This window comes from Peromyscus maniculatus, chromosome 14 (assembly GCF_049852395.1).
Source record: "Peromyscus maniculatus bairdii isolate BWxNUB_F1_BW_parent chromosome 14, HU_Pman_BW_mat_3.1, whole genome shotgun sequence".
Classification (NCBI taxonomy): Eukaryota; Metazoa; Chordata; class Mammalia; order Rodentia; family Cricetidae; genus Peromyscus; species Peromyscus maniculatus.
Window position 1 is genome coordinate 74,893,452 of NC_134865.1, and position 20,989 is coordinate 74,914,440.

Here is a 20,989-nt window from a genome sequence, read left to right on the forward strand (position 1 = left end):
ATGTTGGGTACTGGTTATGTAATGAAGAACAGCACCATCTTCCACAGGCCACTCATGAGTGGACTCCACTGGAAGCTGTGGATGCAGGAAGCTGTGCACAGACTTGACCAAACCTCAGTACACTAGGTGGACACGGATGGGCTTGAACACTGGCCTCAGCTTATCAAGGGTGTGCATGCAGGGGCCTTAAGCCTACTTATCAACTCCACTGACGTCTCGCAGCAGCATCTGCGAGAGTGGAGGCCCCTGGGTGGTCTCTTTGATGTTTGCTTTGTCCTCTCAGCCAGGTGAGAAGTAGACAGTGGGGTCACAAGAAGGGCATCTACCTGGAAATGTTGCTGTGTCCTAACGTCAGAATAGCAGAACTCACTCAGAAGGAAGATGCCCCGAGTTACCATCATCTCATCTGGCTGTTGGGTGGCAGTGGCTAAATCTAACCACTAAGTGTTTCATATCTATAATCCAGTGGTCGAGTACTTGCCTAGCTAGCACCCGAGGCCCTGGGCTCAGGGGGTTATGAAGTATCTTAATGTCAGGCATTCAATGAACAGTGACACCAGAATCCAGTTTAGGCTCAAGGCTAAAAGAAGTCCCATGGCCACCTCTCACCTTGCTAAGAGTTGAGAGAGGCTGTGTTTCTTAGATATTAGGATATTCATGCATGCCTGTGTACTAAAATCCACAGGACTCCTCAAGCCAAACATTTGAACCATGCCTGGGAACATCTGTCTCAAAGTTCAAGCTGAGCTGTGCATCCCCCAGGTCTGACAGTGGTGGTTACTCAGCCAGACCGACCTGGAGCTGGACAGCAGGGGTCACTGTTCCTGCAGCATAGACTGGAAGCCTCTACCCCTGGAGCTCTGCCAGCTCAACTGTGGCCAGCACTGCGAGCTTTCCTCACAGAGAACACACAGCCGAACTCCAGGAACAACACAGAGCAGTTCAGGCTGAGAAATCAGTTTTACAAAAAACAATACATGGAACGTGACCAGGAGCTTGGGCCAGATCCTGTGGTCTCTCTTGACTGTACAGGTTTGTGACTGATAGATACCCTTGTGAGCTTAGGGTGGGCCAAGGACAGCAAGCTCTTCCCTGTCCACCTTCCAGGGTGGCTTAGGTAAGACAGCAGATAGTAGTGTCGCACAGAAAATGAGCTGGTATTACACTGCTGTGGAGAAGGACAGGGACGGATGCTGACCTGGCAGCATTGTGGCAGTATTGTAGCCAGAAGCCTATGACACCATTTCCCCTATGAAGGAAACAGTACTATGTTGCCCCAAAGACATCTCAAAGTTAATGATAAAATACTGCAACACCCTCAGGGTGACTCTCTGGCTCCTACTTGTTTTTAATTTGGAAACCAAGGTGTACATAGAAGCCCGTATACACTGGCTACAGAGACACAGCTGCTGGCTACTACACTTAACTCCACAACACACGTGTGCATGAGGTCTTTCCTGCTAAAGATGAAGAGTGGCAGGTTTCTCCGGGGGAGGGTGGAGCGAAGCGCAAGGACAGGGAGGCTTCCACAGACAACTGGAGAGTGGACGTCACTGAGCAGTCACTACATTGGCCGAGGGGAGGGCAGTTAGCCTGTTGTGCTTGGACTTGGCTGTGGCGGTGCCCGATGCTCTTTTGGCTTCTTCCTCCTCCTCTTCTGTCTGGAGAGGCAGCTCAGTGCAGACTCGCCATGCCTGGGGGCCACCACAGGCTGAGGCAGCCTGCCAGACTGTGTGGGGTACCTGGTCTTCAGGTTCTCCTGGAAGAGTGGCTGGGAGAGCAGATGGCGTAGCTCCTGCTTCAGGATCTTCACCTGCTTCTGTCGCCGACGCTCTTCTTGCTGGTCAGCTTTTCCTCCTTGAGACACACAAATATAAGATCATGTTTATGCAGAAACACTTGCTCTAGACTAGGATAAGCTGTGGGGCTTGACAGTTCAGGACCATAAACGGCTAACTTCTGTTTAGGAGGATGTGATGGACCACCGTCCTTCACTGTCCAGGGACCAGTAAAGACAAAGTCCTCAACTGACGGATAAGGGAACTCAGGCTTAGCGGAGTCCCATAACTGGTGCAGAGCAAACTGTCAGAGATCGGAACTCACACCTGGCTCAAGTCTGCTGTCCTACCACTGTAGCTGCACGCTGCCAGCTCGAGTGTGGCGACCACAAACTCCTCAGGAGACAGTGAACACTTCTCCACAGCCCGATTCTTCAGGACCTCCCCAACACGGCTGTGACTGCACGCAGAGGTAGACACAGCCCGAGTCCCAAGCCTGACCTCAGAAAGGAAAGCCAGGGACTCACATCTCTATTGAGAGCTACAAGGGGAGGGCACTGTTGGCAAACTCCTGGCTCCCACACTGAGCAGCAGTCTGCCTCTGAACCTGGTGGTTGGGTGCTGAGAAGTGAACACCCCAGCTGAGCCAAGCTGCTGGTGGGGAAGAAGGAGCGCCCCAGATGCATGCTCTCCTATGCAAGGCCATGCAGCCTGACCCCTTCCTTCGCTTCTGGCCCACAGAGGAGGCCTTAGGCAATGCCTGGTGGGAGAGCTGTTCTGATGCACAACTTCCTTCTCTCTACGAGCCTTTATCCCTGCATGTAAAAGAACAATAGTTCCCACTCGATTCATGCCAAGAAACTGGCAAGTTAAGGGAGACATGGAGGGGCTTTGCCGCTGAAGGAAGGTGCAGCACTAACTACGACGATAAATAACGACAATGTCATAGACCTCCTAGTTTTTTTTTTGTTGTTGTTGTTTTGTTTTTTGTTTTTCGAGACAGGGTTTCTCTGCATAGCTTTGCGCCTTTCCTGGAGCTCACTTGGTAGCCCAGGCTGGCCTCGAACTCACAGAGATCCGCCTGGCTCTGCCTCCCGAGTGCTGGGATTAAAGGCATGCGCCACCACAGCCTGGCGACCTCCTGTTTTTAGGGCACAGCTATACCCAATTTAGCCTTCTTTACTCAACCTTAAGCTGGAGGTAGGAAGTTTATTACCTGTCTCATGATGAAGAAAGAGGTATAGCAGAAAGCCTAACCACACAGTAAGAGAACAGGCTGCATTAAGAAGGAAGTTTTGTTTGTGTCTGCTCCTGGTTGTGGACTCCATGGGCTGTCCACAGGAGAGTCAGACACGTAAGAAAGGCTCAGGGCACTTGGCCCACACGGAAGGAGCAAGCAATGGACTAGAGAAGCACCTTGATGCTTCTGATGGATCACAGAAGGGAGGATGCTTCCAAGCAGGTAAAAGTTAAAGGGAAAACCAGCTGGACACAGCCTCCCATCCCCACCCGTCCCGGGCACACCTTTGTACATGTCTTCTTCTAGCTCAATCTCGAGAGCTGCTGCTGCCTGCTCCATCCATGAGTTGTGCAGACAAGCCTGGAAGTTCCGGTATTCAGCCTTTTCAATCTGCCGGGCTAAGCGGATCCGCTCCTGAGGGGACAGGAGCACAAAATACTCATCTGAGAGAGGGCCTGGGCCTCTCAGCAAGCGAGGCTTCACTAAAGCCATTTTGAAACTGCTCTGTGATCAGTAACCAGTGAGACACAACTCAGATCCTACTGAAACCCTTGCCCAGGCTCCTGACAACAGCCCAGGTCATCATTACACACACAATCACAAACGCCTGCTTGTACCTCCTCAGAGGACTGTCCCAGGCTGCCAACTTATAGGTGGCCAGAGTGAATTTGTCTCCCCAGGCGTCACACTTGGTCTCGTCAACTCTTCTCCTGGGTTGGGGGTCAGAATGCAGTGATATAACGCCCCCTTCACCCTGACATGGGAGAGAATGTGCAGGGGGAATAAGAAACCATGAAAATGGGGTGGCTCCCAGGCTCCTTAATAGGAATTCTCTGTGTCTCCACCTCCCACCAGCCTCATCATAAATCCTCACACAGCTAGCATTCCTTTGGTGCCAGAGTGGCCACCAGCTCTTGGATTGCCCCTTGTTTCCACTCCCTCAATGCCTGCGACTCCACCCCCTCTTCACCCTTCCTCACCTCTGCAGGAAGGTGAAAGCTCTTCTCCCCACATCATAACCACATGCCTTCAGCCTCAATGCTCCATGTGACCTCACCGTGCTGCGTGCTTGGCTTATACACACACTGGTGAGCTTCTAGGGAAAACTGCCCCATGTTAGTCCCTGATATGCTGTGGCCCAGTGCACACCTCCACAGTGAATGCTCCTGAGTTAATGTAAACATAGAAAGCAAGCCCTACTGGCTCTGCCACAGGGGCATACCAAACCTTCAGCACTTCCCCTGCTGTTCACAGCTCTCTGACAGATGTCTACATGGCTGTGCTCACTGCACTGTCTAGCTGAGCGGAAGAAGCTGGAGACTTCAGGACCACATATCAAAGTGGACGAGGGAGAAAAGACACTTCTTCGGTCATTATCCCTTTTCTGCTTTTCTCCCAGGTCTGGCACGTCCAGCCTTTTTACAAAAGCCACCATTCAGCCATGGGCAGAACCACTTCTCAGTTCTCTAGGGTAAGGCTTCTCTGTGAGGCGGCAGTACCATTTTTTACTCTGTGAGGGGAGTTTAACTTCTTTACCTTGACCACGTCCATGTACTTTGACTGCACCGGGAACAGTGGGATGTCCTCATCTTTCTTGAGAGTTTTGTAAATCTTCTTGAAGTTGATCACATCTTCAGGTCCAATCAGCATCAAGCTGAGGCCTTCACTGGTGGCACGAGCAGTCCGACCACTTCGGTGGATATAGATCTCTGAGGTGCGGGGCACCTGCCAAAGCAACACCTAGGATCAGCACACAGACACTGCCCGCTCTTTCCCCCAGGGCCATATCCCAAACTGGCTCTGCTCTCTGCGGGACAGAAACCTCTCTAGCACTGTGCACTAACTTAGCCCTACTTCCAGAGACGCAGACAATCCACTGCAGGCTCTGCCCCCCCCTCCCACAGCCTCCACACTGGTTCAGCTCTTCACAATCAATCTGGATGTCTTTCGTCCTCTCCACACCCATTTCCCTTGGGATTAATACCATTCAGTCTACTTTAGTCTCAGCTTTGAAACTTCACAGCTCGGCATGGGACTGATGATGGAACATTTATAACCAACAGTTACTGAGTGACTGCTTGAGGCCAACTGTAGGGGACACACCCCCACTTTCCACCCCAGGGTACTCTTGAGGAGTGAGGGCTAAGAGATTTAGATAGAAATATAGAGGGGAGAGAAAGATAGAAACACAGGATAGCCTCGGGAGGGCCTGGATCCTTATCCACTGGCCCCTTCTGTCTCTTCTAAAGGGCTTTTTATAAGAATGCCAAGGGGTGGAGCAAAAGACCTTCCCCTAGCACAGCCAAGTGCAGACCTTCCAAACACCTGGTAACCATGCATGTGGGCAATCCATCCCCTTATGCAGCCCTACTGCATAAAGCAAGCTCAGGTTTCACTAGGAAACCTCTGTGGGCTCTCACAGCCAACCAACCAAAAAACACTTTGTATGTGGTGGTTTGAATGAGATGTTTCCTACTTGGTAGGTACTTGATACCTGAACACTTGGTTCCCAATTGGTAGCCCCATTTTTTTAAGGCTTAGGAATTATTACCTTGCTGGGGAAGTGTGTCACTGGTGGCAGGCTTCGAGGCTTCAAAAGCCATCTACCATTTCCAATGTACTCTCTCTGCTTCATATTTGCAGTTGAGCTCTCAGCTACTGTTCCACCCACCTCCCATCTGTCAGCTCTACTCCCTCATTATGGACTTTTATCACTCTGGAACCACGAGCCAAATAAACTCTTCTATAAACTGCCTTGGCCATACTATTTTATCACAGCAAGGGAAATGTAATGAAGGCCAGGTACATGCCTTTGCCTTTAATCCCAGCACTTGGGAGGAAGAGGCAGGTGGATCTCTGTGAGTTCAAGGCCCGCCTGGTCTACAAACCAAGTTCTAAGACAGCCAGAGCTATCATACATAGAAACCCTGTCTGAAAAAAAACAAAACAAAACAACAAGAAAGAAAGAAAGGAAGGAAGGAAGGAAGGAAGGAAGGAAGGAAGGAAGGAAGGAAGGAAGGAAGGAAGGAAGGAAGGAAGGAAGGAAGGAAGGAAATGAAGGTAGATATATCCTAGTCATATGAAATACTTCATACTTCGTCATTATCCACATATTATAAACCAGGAAACTAAATACAGAGTGGTCCACCCACTTCCCCTAGGTTACCCAACTAAATGTGTGTGGGAGCCAGGATTCAAAGGCCATGCTAAGCCCAGGTGAACCTACAGCAGGTATATTGTCCACCAACAGCATGGCATGGATACTGGCAGCCCTGCCTCTCTGACTCCTGTGGCTCAGTGTCCACTATAAACCGTTTACCGTGATTCTGGAAAAGAAGTTTGCCACTCCTCATCTTACAGAATGAAGAGCCAGCCCCTGACCATGATACTCTAGGCCTTCAGCCACCTGCTGCTAACTTCTCTGCTGGCCTCAGCAACTATTCACCTACTCATAGCCCAATAAAGTCCTCTTCTCACTCCAGACTGAGTTCTATGTTAGTTCTTCTCAATTTGATACAAGTTAGAGTCATGTGGGAAGAGTGAGCCTCAACTGAGGAAATGCTGCCATCACATCAACTGTTCAGTAGACAAGTCTGTGGGGCATTTTCTTGATTGATGATTGATGTGGACAGGTGGTCTTGGGTTGTCTAAACAAGCAATCCGAGCAAGCCAGGAGAAACAAGCCAGTCAGCTTCAGTTCCTGCCTCCAGGTTCCTGCCCTGACTTCCCATCATGGTGGACTGTAAGCTGTAAAGTAAAACAAACCCTCTCCTCCCTAAGTTGCTTTTGGTCACAGGGTTTATCACAGCAGCTGAACCCTAACTAAGATATACCCCAAACACACCTCCCTACAGTCCTTATCTCCCAACCTCTCCATCCTAGAATGGCAGCATCTTCTAGAAAGCACTCAGCACCCTCTCAAACTATATTACATGTGGTAATTTCCTGTCTGTGTTACAGTGGTGGTCATATCTCACTTCTCTACAGGATGCAGTACTTCTTAGGGACTGGGACTATACTCTATACTATGTGGTTCTGGTATCTTCTACAATCGACCCAGTACCTCTGTTCCAGGTACTAATGTGCTAATCTGAAATTGGTATTCCCAAAATATTTTTCAAAGCAAAAGAATTAAAGATGAAAATAGTAAAGTGCTGTGGAACAATCTTTTTTGTACAGTGAGTATTACTCTCACTGGTTAATAAAGAGCTGACTAACCAATAGCTGGGCAGAAAGAGGTGAAGCGGGACTTGCACAAAGAGAGCACAGGGAAGGAGGGCAGTCCCCAGGAGACTTGGAGAGAAGCAAGATGAACATGCAGTGCTGAAAAAGGCACCGCCATGGGGTAGAGCGTACATAAGGAATATGGATGGCCGGGCGGCGGTGGTGCACGCCTTTAATCCCAACACTTGGGAGGCAGAGCCAGGTGGATCTCTGTGCGTTTGAGGCCAGCCTGGTCTACAGAGTAAGATCCAGGACAGGCACTAAAGCTACACAGACAAACCCTGTCTCGAAAAACAAAAAAAAAAAAAGGAGAATTTAAGTTGTAAGAGCTGGTTAGTAAAAAGTCTGAGCTATCAGCTGAGCACTTATAATTAGGTCTGTGTGGTTATTGGAGAGCCAGTGGTCCTGACAAGAAACTCCGCCTACAAAAACCATCCTAATAGATACCAGGCTTTCCACTCTTACACTGGGCAGGTGCTTCACTATCCACTCAGCTATAACAACCCTAAGGGGCAGATGTGGTCGCTGCTTCCAGCTTACAGAAAATGGCACTGAAATGAATGGTGCCCAGGTACCTGCCCGAAGCTGCCAGCTCTAAAGCATCAGAGTGGTGTTCAATTCCTGGCAGGAGGATCTGGAGCCCATACAACTATCTGCTGCTGTTTGCTATTCACAATCACTACTGTCACTGCTACTATTGGTCCTGAACAGGTAGGTAGTCAGTGTTTCCAATTTAGTGACCCAAGCTCTTTACATATGTGCCTCACTAACCCAGAGATATACTACCCTGCCATTCACAAATGAGAAATCCGAGGGATAGAGACTAAATAATTTGTTGAAGGTCACACAGCCGGGATTTAGCCAAGAGAGGTCTTAACTACACCACTGTTGTACTGCACACCAGAATAGCCATTTAACTTATTGCTGTAAGGGCCCTATATAAAATCCCCAAACAACCCAGGCTATTGCTAAGGCTAATTGTTGCTCTCCTCAAACTGACAGTAAGACCCTATTGTTGAAGACAACACCTATATTAACTCACTGAACAAGGAAAAGTTGAGCTGGTGCCTACCTAGAATCTTCACCCCTATAGACTAGTGTTTATATGAACTAGTGTTTCTGGTACTGGAAGGTACTCTGCATGTTACCAGAAGAGAAAGGTAAACACCAACCCAGATACAAACCCTTCAATCTACAATGGTGACCCGACTATATAATGTGCTGGTACAACAGTGGCACCAAAGTTGTGGGAGTAACCAATCAATACCTGATCGGAATTAGGGCTCACACCATGAGATGAAACCCATGCCTGACACTGCTTGGGCAGACAAGAATCTGATATTAGATAGGTCACAGACCAAAAGGAATATCACTGTTCTGCTAAGGGAATGTACAAATAAAAATTCTTCTATCTTCATACATCAGTGTCCTGCTTAGCCATCATCAGAGAAGCTTCCTCTTGTAGTAGATGGGAACAAATACAGAGACCCACAACTGGACAGAGTGAGAGACCTCAGACCACTTAGTTTTAAATGGGATATCTCCAGTAAATCCCTCCCCTCAGGGCTCAGGGAACTTCGTGGAAGAGGAAAGGTAGAAAGATTGTAGGGCCAGTAGGGATGGAAGACATCAAGGAAAAGAGGCCCTCTAGACACAACAGGACTCACATATACAGGAACTCACAGAATGAAGCAGCTTTCGCAGGGCCTATACAGGTCTAAGCCAGACGGGGTTCCAGTGCTGAGAGGAGTGGACACACGCCCCCATCCATAACCCAGAAGCTATCTCTAATTGACAACCACAGGCAAAGGAAAAATTCGTTTTCCCCAACAGAGTCTCATTGGTTATGCAAATCACAATGGCAGGCCCTGTGCCCAGAAGTAGGTGACCAACACAAAATGAGCTCAATGGTATTTTTGGAGGGGTTTGGTCTCATAACACTTTGCCTGGGTGTCATTTTTTTTTTCTTTATAGGTCTTTTGTTTATATATTATGGTTTGTGATTTTTGTGTTTTTATGAGATTTGTGTGTGTGATAATGTGTGTCTCTGCATCTGCATGTGTTTCTTGTGTTACCTTTGGCTCCCTTTTTCTGTTTGTTATTGTCCTATTCTGTTTTTTGTCTGTTTGTTTGTCTGTTTGTTTTGTGGCCTATTTTGTAATGGAAGAGAGAAAGAAAAGGTATTGATGTGGGTAGGTGAGAAGATGGGGAGGATCTGGGATGACTTAGATGAGGGGAACCATGACTAGAATATATTACATGAAAAAAACCAAATATACTGTATTAAAAAATCTATTTCCAATAAAAATTAAATTATAAAAACAAAAACACGCTGCTGTTGTCTGTCTCCACCGAAGTTCACGCTGACGCTTACTTCTTCAGTATAACAAGTGCAGCAGTGTTGGAAGGGGCCTAGAGGGAGGTGTTTGTGGATGGGATGGAAAGAGGAATGGAATGAGTTCTTGCTCTCCAGGGTCTGGATTGGCTACCATGAGATGTTACCCAAGGCTGCCTCCCCCACGTTTACCACTGCACTTACCACCTGCATCCCCTTCCACCTCAAGGCTCCCACCAGAAGCAGAGCAGAACAGATATTAGTGGTATGCCCTTGAACTTTCCAGGCCCCAGAATCAATAGGCACACCCTCTTTACAAATTACCCTGTCTTAGGTATTCTGTTATAGAGAAGAGAAAACTAAGATATATGCTCAGCCATTCCATTGGAGGGTAAGGTGGTAGGAGAGGCTAACACTTGAATCTGTAGATATAAGCAGCCTGAAGAGAAAGGCTATTTGATAGGATGTTCACTGTTTCAAAAGCAGTAACAGTGGGCACTAGATGCTAATGGGAACACTGTGCAGGAAGCCTGAGGAGTAATACCTTTCCCCTCTGTTCCAACCTTTGCTTTAACACTTCCCCATTCACTGGAGGGAGCAGGAAACGGGCAGGGCTTTACTGCTAAGAGCCATACCTGGTAATGGATGACATGCTGAACTTTAGGAATATCCAGACCCCGAGCTGCCACATCTGTTGCCAAGAGAACACAGCTGTGATGGAAACAAAGCACAACCATAATTATAAATAGCAATTATTAATCAGCATATACTAAGCACTCCACACTACAGCCCTACCAGGTAATACTATTTCCTCCCTTCTACAATTAAGCTGAGGCTGAGAAATTCACTTTCCATAGTGAACATGCCTATTCTGTTGTGGAATCAGGACTCAAAACCTGAGTCTTACCATCTCAGCACATGCTGCATTCTGTCAGTGAATGAAATGAAGCCACACACACTCCGGGTCAGTGTCTTTTCTCCTAATACCTTCTCACTTACTCTCTTCCATTCTGATAGGGCGCCTCACTCTTCCCTAGACAGACAACCTGTACCTGCTCCCTGCATCAGAGTTGGTTCACAGCAGATGGACAAACATGAGGAGGTGTGGCGTGGGCTCTGGAGTCTGACAGGTCCATCTGAGACCCAGCCCTGTCACTTTCACATTGGGGAACCTTGGGCAAGCTGGTGAGCCTTTCTAGACAGCACTCTGTCACCTAGAGTGAGAAGAACCAAGGTAATAGGCAGTAGTAGCTGCCTACCCAAGGTCACAGCGGGCAGCATTCCCAACACTTCCCCTTTACATCACCAGTCACTCTCTTCTTCTAGGATCCCATCAGCACCTATTACCCTGCGGAGGAGACAACGGAGCACAGAGACCCTGACTAACTTGACCAGCAAGGAAGTGAAGGGTTCAGGATTTGCTCTCAGACACTCTAGTTATAGTCTGTGCTCTCAATCATAATCTCAAGGATGTCAGAAGTAACCCGATGCCCAGGACTTCATCTGTTGTCTAACGAGTTACCAGAAGTCTCCAAGAACATTAATAGCAAACAAACACAATGAATGCATGACATTGCCAAATACAGAAATAAAATTAAGAAAAAGAGGGAAGAAGAAGAAAAAAAGGAGAGCTAGTCTGTCTTCTGCTGCTAAGGCACCTGTGACAGAGGGCGGGGTCCCTAGTTCCCTGGCCCCCTCGGTACAGTGGCTCATGGCTCAAAGCCAGGCCTCTGGAGACAGGTTTCACTTACTCTTCCAGACGGGCAAACTGCTCCAGGTTTCTGAGCCTCTGTTTCTGGTGCATGCAGGCATGCAGAGTCAGCGGCATGATGTCCAGGACCTTGAGGAGTCCAGAGAGGCGTTTGATGCAGGAGATACTGTTGGCAAACACCAAGCTGCGGCCTGGGTACTGCATGAGGAAATAGTAGAGATACAAGTCTTTCTCATCTGTCTCACAGTGGATCTTGGTCTCTGTCAGCGTTTCCACTGTACCCTCATTCCTTGTGAGGTCAATGACCTTTGGTTTGCCCCGCATGCCAATATTCTGCATGAGAAGGTCAAGTTTGGCGGTTTTATCTATTTTCTTCACATGCTTCTTATGAAGGATTCGAGCAGGAGCTTGGTGTACCAGGGTCAGTGTGGCAGAAAAAACAAGAGTTTGTCGATTGGGGTTGTACTGGGAGTCGTTTAGCAGCTCTAGAAGCTGGGAGAGCTCAGCAAAATGGCCTTTCTCAACCATCCGATCAGCCTCATCTATCACCAGGCACCTGCAGATCCAGACAGACAGGCCCACATCACTGGTTAGTGCAACTGCAGGGAAGAAACATCTCTACAGAATACCCTGCTCCCACCCCAACCACAGACTGTCATTCACACACATACAGGCACCCTACCATCACCACTAGGGCATCAACCAACTTCTCTCAGGCATGCTTGGTTTTCAAGGATAGGGCCTGGATGGCCAGTGTTCTGTGGTAGTGAGAAAGCACCACACACACCATCCTGCACACACCACAACCTCAGGCTCACTTCTGAAAGCCTAAGAGAGAAGGGAGAGGGGCCGCCTCTCACCTGAGCTGCCGAAGGTTGCTCAAATGAGGATGTTTTTCTTTAACTAGCTCCCAGAGCCGACCAGGGGTGGCAATCACAATCTCTGGATGGCGATTCAGCATCCTCTGCTGTTTCTGCGTGGACATTCCACCAACTAAAATTGCTGTTTTAATCCCTACAGGACAGAAAACATACAGACACTGTTTTTCCATCTGGCTGCTCATCCTCTGGATTAGCACATGGTCACCAACACAGCTTTCAACGCCAAGGGAGTTCTGAAAAAGTTGTCCTGGCCTGACTGCTCGAGGGCTTACCAAGTAGCCTGTAGTTTGTGTCTGGACCCTGTCTACTTTGCTATTCCCTTCTACTCTCTCCTTTCCAACCACAAGGGAATGGCTGGGTTTGAACCCAGTCACACTCACCTCCACAGCTCTGACCACGAGCAGTGGTCACTACAGTGCTGGGAAGGGTATTTCTGTGACATGCCCTAAGGAGCCCTTCCCACGCCCTTCCATTAGTGACCCTGAGCTCTTCTGGGAGAGGACTGCTTCTAGACCAAGGGATAGGAGTGAACACACAGGATAACACAGCTGAGGTGCTCAGCACTGAGTTGGAGCTTAACTGTGGATTTTGTTAGGATAAACACCATACTGTGGAAACCCTTCCCAAAAGGTAAAGAATTAAGCTTTTACCTCAAGGCAACCAGGACATTTGTTATTAAAAGGTTAGGTTATTCACAAACATTTTACATAGCTGGTCCCCTTGAGGGAACTGAACAAATGTCAATCGATTTCTAAAGGACTTAATTCTCCAGCAAACGAGAAAGTGCCCCTAGAGGACAGGAGTCACAGCTCTCACTGCTGTCAGGGCGTTTAGAAACTCGCTTAGAAACATGTACTAAGTGCATTTAATCTCACCTGTAAACCTGGCCACAGCATCAATGTGCTGTCTGACCTGGACAGCCAGCTCTCGAGTGGGAGTGAGGACCAGTCCCAGCAGAGGGCGCCTTGGGTGTACTTTATAGACAGCAATTTGGTCACATAGGCCCTGTTTTAACTTCCCAGCCTGCTCTTCATCAAGCTTCTCTTCTCTGTCCTCACTTTGCTTGACGATAAGCTTTTCCTCAACCAAGGAAGAAGGTCCTTCACCAGCATCATCACCATCACAGGAGAGCAGTGCCTGGGCTGAGGCAGAGGCACTGGTCTTGGCTTTGGCCTTAGCCTCAGCTTCCCCAGGCTGTGCTTCTTTCTCAGTTCTGGCCTCATCGGGTAACACTCCAGACTCAGTTCCGCCCTTGCAAGGTGATCCAAGATCGGAAGCAGCTCCTGTCCTGGTCTCCCTCGGTGGTACTCCCATGCTATTTGGGATGGGGGGAGCCCGCATCTTATGCCACTGCAGCACTGCGTGAATCATCGGGATGGCAAAAGCAAGAGTTTTCCCGCTTCCTTAGAAGTAAAGCAAAAACAACAGGAATCATGATGCAGTCACTGTTGGAGTTCCCGCCTTTGCAGAGAAACAAGGGAACCTGAAAGAGCCAAGTGTCAGCCTGACCAACCCAAAGCACCACCATTCCACAGATGTTCCTGCAGCGCACGGCAGCTGGGTGTGTGGGATAAAACAAGGAAAGGTACAGTATGCTAGCACTAGACCTGAAGTCACCAGTGACAAAGAACAAACACCCCAGTGATGGTACCATAAAAGAAAGAAGGGTGAGTCTGTCTTACTGCGGGGAAATCTGCGCATCACTTCAACTGTCTTCAGTGAAGGAATTAAGTAAATGGTTCTTTTCAGAACTCTTAACAAGTTTGTCTCTGGGCCTGTGTGTTTTAAAACTGACCTCTGGAGGCATTTGGAGCCCACATCATCCAAGAGGTCAAAACAAACAGGACACTACAACCTGAAAATCTGAAGTACAGCTTTTCTCCTTAATTGTCATTTTACTTTCTGCATTTCAGTTACTCATGGTCAATTATCGTCCAAAAATTATTAAACTGGTAAGTCCATAAATTTCAAGCTGTTTATCATTCCAAGCAGTAGGGGAACTCTCACAGTGTCTGGCTCATCTACACAAGACGTGAGTCTTCCTTAGTCTGTCCGGTGTCTTCACACCATATATGTTCCCCACCTGTTAGTCACTCAGAGCTCTGTTATCAGACTGCGAGCTCCTGCTTCTGTTCAGCTTCTGTTGAGGTGGTTCCTATTTGACTCACTGCCCTAGCACCTGAGAGGAGCTCTCCCCGAGCAGCTCCGATATGCTATAGAGAAGCTGTAAGGTGTTCTTCTATGATTGAAAACTGGAAAGTCTCAACTTGAGGAAGAAAAATATTATGAATTGGTTACTAAGATCTACAATAAGAATGAATATTCTTTCCATGAAACTGTGAAGAAATTAATGTTAGCTTTGCTGTTATATTTTAATCTGCAGAAAGTATGAGCACAGTGCATAAATGCTCAAGATATAAAAGTCATTCATAATCTATATAAATGTGCAGGGAAAAAAAGTACAGAGTTCAGCATCATCTCATCTGTGTTTGGGGATCTACTAGGGGACCTGAAAGATATTCTTGCTGGATACTGAAGTGGACAAACAAGAATGTCCCAGGAAACATCAATCATGGTCTCTGAAAGAAAAAAAGAGTCCTAATCCAAACCTGCAAAGAACTCTCATGGGCTGGTGAGATGGTTAAATGGATAAAGACACTTGCCACTATGCCTGAGGATCTGAGGTCAATCCCGAGACCCATAAGTTCTCTTCTGACCTCTATATACAGGCCTCGGTTTGTACAAACCTATCCGTGAATGCTCACACATACATAAATAAATGTTCTAAAAAAAACTTTCATGAATAGTTTTCAAAGGAAATGACCAGTTCTAAGTAAAAAATAACCACACCAAAGAAGCCAAACATTAGAAGCAAAAGCTTAAAAAAAAAAAAATTAAGAAAAAACACAGACTTTCATCAAAGACAAAGTCAGCCGAAATATATCATAGCAGCATCTGTATTTGACAGTCTGAGAAAAATAAAACTGACAATTCAGAACTACCCAGAAAAAAAAAACAAATAAACAAACAAAAACAAAAACTTTAAAACAAATACAAAACAAAGGCTGCCTCAGCCTTTTGTAAGCTTTTTGTAAGCTTTATGTAAGCTTCAGTCTTACAAAAGCTGAACTGATTCTGCTATAAAGAATGCTAACTGAAGTCTTCCATGCAGAAGAAAGGATGGCCGATGAAAATCTCCATCTACACAGGGAATGAAGAGCACCAGAAATTACAGAAACAGAAAGAACTGTTGTGGTGGTATTGTGTTCCCCGAAATATTGTGCACGCTAATAAACCTATCTGGGGTCAGAGAATGGAAGAGCCACAATATTAAACATAGAGGGTAGGCAGTGGTAGCACACGCCGTTAATCCTAGCATTCCAGAAGCAGAAATTCCTCAGGATCTCTGTGAGTTCAAGGCCACATTGGAAACAGCCAGGCATGGTGACACACGCCTTTAATCCCAAGAAATGAACCTTTAATCCCAGAGAGTGATGGCAGAAAACAGAAAGATATATAAGGTGTGAAGACCAGAAACTAGAAGCATTTGGCTGGTTAAGCTTTCAGGCTTTTGAGCAGCAGTTCAGCTGAGATTCATTCTGGATGAGGACTCAGAGGTTTCCAGTCTGAGGAAACAGGATCAGCTGAGGAACTAGCAAGGTCAAGTAGCTGTGGCTTGTTTTGCTTCTCTGATCTTCCAGCTTTCACCCCAATACCTGGCCCAGGTTTGATTTTATTAATAAGACTCTTTAAGATTCATGCTACAAACTGTTTCTTTTCAAATCTCTTTAAAATATAACTGCTTCGAGGCCAGCCTGGGCTACAGAGTAAGTTCCAGGAAAGGTGCAAAGCTACCCAGAGAAACCCTGTCTTGAATAATCAAAATAATAATAATAAAATAAAAATAAAATAAAATATAACTGCTTACAGCAGAACAGTTAAAGCATTGTTCTGATTTCCAACAGAGACAGAGATAAAAATACACAACCAAAAGTACAGAGGAGGGAGAGGTGGACAGAAGCCCGTGAGAGGCTCTTGTAGCACACACTAGGCACTGTATCACCTGAAGGAACACTATGACAAATGTATGTGTACAACCCATGACAGACTGTGAGCCCTAAAGCAAACACTAAGACACAACAAAGGCCTGTGGTAGTAAAACGAGAGGAGACAGTACAATAATGAATGTGTATTTGCTCTCATTCCCAGCTCCGGCACAGAACTTCTGAAAACCATAACTTCTGATAGGAGCACCTTTTATTATAATATTTAATCTCCATCTTCCATTCTTGTAAATTAACGAGATGACTGTGAGCTAGAGACTAATTGTCTTTAGAAAACTTCAGGAGTTGGTGGCTGCAGGGTGGGAACTTTCACACACATCCCTCCTGATCACTAGAGGGGGGACCGAAGACAACTTCAATCTCCAATGACCAAGACTTATGCCTACATAATGGGAGGAAGCTCCATAGGAACACTACAAATGATGGGCTTTGAAGAGCTTTCCAGGATGGTGAACTCAAAAAAGGCGGTGTGCCCAGATGGGCACATGGAAGCCCTCTGTCCTCTTGCTGCCTTCAACATTTTGCCTTATGAATCTCTTCAATTGAGCTGTTCCCGAGGTTCACCCTTTAAGCCAGTAAACATGTCTCCCTAAATTCTGGGGGCTATTTAGAAAAGTGTTAAACTGAGGAGCTATCACTCGATCCTCAGGAGTAAGGGCCCAGTGGGGAAACGGTCTTGTGAGACTGGACCTGAGCTTGTTGCGGTAGGACTCTAACCCCAGGCAGTCAGAACTGAACTGTGGAATAGGACATATGACTGGAGTTGAGGTGGAGAAGAGGTTGGTTTGGTAAAACCTCACAGCACCTGTTGTATCAGAAGTGATCTGTGGACACAAACATCTTGTTTTCTGTTGTTTTGTTTTGGGACGAGGGTCCATGCAGGCCTGGCGGGCTTGGAACTTGCTCTGTAGACCAGGCTGACCTCAAACTCACAGACCCTCCTGCTTCTTAAAGGTATGTACCATCAGAATTTTACAGAGTTTGTTTTCAAAAACATCCAAACACAAGTTGAGTACCCAACCCAAAAATTTGAATTCCCAAATACTAAAAAGTTTTAAACATTCTGAGTTGCCAACATGACCTACAGGCTATATGTTTAAGGAGTATATGAAGTATAAGTGAATTTCATACATAGACTTGGATCCTATCCCTAAGATATTCCACTATGTAGAAGCAAGTATTAATTTTAAAAATCCAAATTTAAAACACTGTCTTAAATATTTCAAATAAATATTTAATCTTTAATATCACCAAAAATTTTTTAAAATCTCAAGTAAGGTAACAATAAAGAACATCTGAACAACTAGGAAAAGTCAAAACAACAGATTTAAACTCAACTGTTTTCCATAACCACATTAAGTATAAATGGCCTGAATAACTCAGTTAAAAAAAAAATTATGCACTACTCACATATTAAATAGTTTGTCCAAAGTATATCTACAAAAAAGTATGAAAAAGGACAGACCATACTAACATCAGAATGAACAGCATATGAAAGCAGATGTTAGAACAAAGAACTCCTGTAGGATACAGATGGTTATTTTATAATGGAAAGGAGCCAGCTCACTTAGAAAATTAACAAGAATGTTTTAATATATAAAATACTTATGAACCTGATAACAGATTGTCAGCTACATGGAACAAAAAACTATATAGAATTTTAAGTGGAAACAAACAAACAAAAAAACCCTTTACATTTTAAAATTAAAACTGTACTTAAAAATAAAAACCTGCCTAGAAGGGAAAGAGCAAGCCCAGATGAATTCTAACAATATTTAAGATTGAAAAAACATCAATTATTTAAAACTATTTCAGATAATTGACAAGAAAACATTTCACAAGTTATTGAGGCCAGTGTTAGCGTCAACTCTAATACCAGACAAGAACATTATATAAACAGCACATTGTGATCAAGTTCACTGTTTCTCTGGGATGTTTAGTTTTCATTTCTGAAAATCAATATAATTTACCGTTATCAATGGACTAAAAACAAAAACCCATATACCTAAATACATACAAGAACATTTGTACAAAAAACTAACATCCATTCTTGGTTTTAAAAACTCCTCAGCAGAGCTGGAAGAGAGCACTCTCAACCTGACTGCAAGGCAGTAGTGCTGTCATCTCCATCTCGCACGCTCTACAGAGATAAAGGGTACCAAAGTCAGGCAGGACAGATGTCAGCCCAGAGCTGGATGCTTTCTCGACACGGTCATTCAACATGGTTTTTGTGGTCATGTTCTCTACATTCCCTTCCTCCACTTTTCCAGCCTATGAGCAACCAAAGCCTAGATCCAAAAGCTCTCCTGCCTGGGACAGAGAGAACAGCCCTTACCTGTCTCAGCAGCTCCGAGGATGTCCAGTTTGTCACGGATGGCAGGGGCCAACGTCAGGGCTTGGATCGGGGTGGGTGCAGAGAAGCCTAGAAAGCTGAGCGCTCGGAGAACGGCCTTGGGCACAAACAGGTCCCTCCAGGCTGACACGTCTGCCTTTTGGTCATGCACTTCAGGCATCCATGTCTTCGCTTTTTTGGGCACTTTAGGGGCAGTGCTCTGGGAAGCGTCTAACTTTTTTTTCCCTTTGTTTTTCTTCTTTTTGGGAAGAGCCCGTGCCAAGCTTTCCGATGCTGTTTCTCCTACCTTTCGATCAGAACAAACAGGGACACATTCCTGAGTCTCTGGCTCGGGATCTTGGACTTCATCCTGGGCAGTACATCCTTCAGCAGCCACTACTGCACCTTGGCGCTTCTTCAATTTGAGCTTTTTCTTTGGGGAGCTGGACTCTCCTTCCTCTTCTTCCTCCTCCTCCTCTTCTGAAACAGCTTCGGCCTTTCTCTTCTTGGGCTCCTCATTTGAGAAGAGACCAGAGGGGTTCTTGGCAGGGGAGACTAAACGGTAATCGGTCAGTTCCTCGAAGCACACCAAGTCATCCATCTGTCCGTCTGCAAACAGGTTCGGATCGATCTTCACCTGCTTCCATTTCCCCACAACTTTGATGCCCTTTGTCTGAAATGTGCCACGGCTCGGCGGCTTTGGCCTTGACTTTGTCTCCTTTAACTTCATGGTTGCTGAAAAGAAATGTTCTTTCAGGTGAGCGACCTCGAAGCACAGCTTCTATGGCAACACACACTTTCCAATGAACCTAAAACATACTTGACCCTGGGAACAACTGAGGACCTGAAGATGGTTTAACACACACAGAGACGATGCTCCCAGCCCGAAAATGAAACACACCCACAGAATAGGTACCTCAGCTTGGAGCAGAGGGAAAACAGGCAATGCAGTAAAGATACACGAGCTCCAACACTTAATTTGCATGCAATCTTCAACAACATTACCTACTCTTCTCAGAATTTAGTGCTTTAATCCTTTAAAAAGAGAGGGGCTTTTTGTATACCTTTACGCTGTATACAAACAATTGAGATTATCAACAGAGGTGACAGAATGATGCCTGACCTACACAAGCCATTTTTAAGATGGATTAAGAATCTGGGATGTTTTTTCATTTCTGTGTTTAGGGGATAGAGTATGCTTTATTACGAGTGCACTAAGCTCTCTTCCCTATTAGAACAAAGCAAATGCCATTTCCATCCCATGCAGCTTTCCAATTACATTTTAAGTAATCTACAGCTAGCTAGAGATGTAGCTCAGACTGTTTGCCTAGCATGAATGAAGTCCTGGGTTCCACCCCCAGCACTGCATAAAAAACAAGCATAGTGTAGTACCCTGCCTTCCGGAATCCGAGCTAGGACGATCAGGAGTTCAAAGCTAGCCTTGGCTACATAAGATTCTGTCTTTAAAGGGAGTAAGGGGTTATGCATGACTCATTTGAGTTGAAGTGGCTCCACAACGACTCTCATTAAATAAGAAAGAACAGATTGTGGAAGGCATAAAATAAAACTCGATTCATATCTGGATCCTACACTTGCTACCTCTATCTTTCGTGAACGTCTCTGTGGCTCAGTTTCTTCATCTACAATTTAGAGATAATGAGATGTTTATCCCACTAAGTCGTCAAATGAATACGACGTGGTGACGCATGTCAAAACCCGCTTAGCATGGCGCCTGTGTCGAGAAGCACGCTGACCCGCAGCAAGGCTCACCCAGCGGTCCCAGGCACCGACTACACCACGACCACCGCACTTCGGCCCCACCTCGACAAGCGGAAGGGAATGTCACTAAAAGGGACGCCTGCAAGAGTCCCTCGGGCACTCCGATCGCACGAGCTCTTCAAGGGGGGTTGCTGGGCCTGGATGCGTGGTTACTGGCCCTCAGGCGTGAGCCACCCGAGAACCAGGGCGGTGGGGCCACCCGGGAACCACTATGCTGCGGGGACCCCGGGAGCGTGTCCGCAGAGGTCCACGGACTCGCTCCGCACCGCACTCACCAAGAGTACTCACCGACCGAGTTCCCTCACACACCGGGCCGCCTGCGCTACCCTGACCCGGAACTGCAGCACGGCAGCAGCGCGGCTGGAACTGCAGTTCCGGGGCGGGACTTCGCGCACGCGTGCGCACTGCAGAAGGAAGTGCCGCCTCCATGCGGAAGCCGCCGTCTGATTGGCACTGTCTCAGGACTTGGGCGGGAGCGAAAGGGGCTGGGGACTGTGGTACCCACCTTAGCCCTGAGTCTCTTCCAGTTCGTCCCTTAGGCGGCATCTTGGAGCTCCTTCCCGGACGCTAGGGGGCGCAAGTGTCCGCATAATCTTGATCTAGTTTGGGTGCAGCAGCAGCCGCACGTTATTGAGTACATGCCTT

At 46.7% G+C, this 20,989-nt stretch overlaps 1 protein-coding gene across 3 annotated transcripts; it reads right to left on the reverse strand.

The window, feature by feature from the left end:
- Window positions 1–1,324: 1,324 nt before the first annotated feature.
- Window positions 1,325–20,732, reverse strand: Ddx24 (DEAD-box helicase 24). 3 transcript variants are annotated; one of them, XM_006990910.4, is made up of 9 exons: window positions 20,633–20,732; window positions 18,569–19,300; window positions 13,045–13,572; window positions 12,149–12,302; window positions 11,329–11,844; window positions 10,213–10,288; window positions 4,555–4,743; window positions 3,303–3,432; window positions 1,325–1,857 (listed from the first exon to the last, which is right to left on the reverse strand). In XM_006990910.4, the coding sequence occupies exons 2-9, from the start codon at window positions 19,293–19,295 to the stop codon at window positions 1,589–1,591; spliced, it is 2,589 nt and encodes an 862-aa protein (XP_006990972.1). In that variant the 5' UTR covers window positions 19,296–19,300; window positions 20,633–20,732; the 3' UTR covers window positions 1,325–1,588. The 3 variants fall into 3 exon arrangements, with proteins under 3 accessions (XP_006990972.1, XP_015864636.1, XP_015864637.1); XM_016009150.3 differs by having other exon boundaries at window positions 20,620–20,724; XM_016009151.3 differs by having other exon boundaries at window positions 20,336–20,654.
- Window positions 20,733–20,989: the final 257 nt, after the last annotated feature.

Bases quoted from the DNA above. Each gene is read 5' to 3' on its own strand.
- Ddx24 (XM_006990910.4), bottom strand. From the start codon at position 19,295: ATGAAGTTAAAGGAGACAAAGTCAAGGCCAAAGCCGCCGAGCCGTGGC. The intron at 12,303-13,044 runs GTGAGATTAAAT...TCTGTCCTGTAG, and splicing joins TGCTGTGGCCAGGTTTACAG to GGATTAAAACAGCAATTTTA. The intron at 11,845-12,148 runs GTGAGAGGCGGC...CTGGATCTGCAG, and splicing joins AGCAACCTTCGGCAGCTCAG to GTGCCTGGTGATAGATGAGG.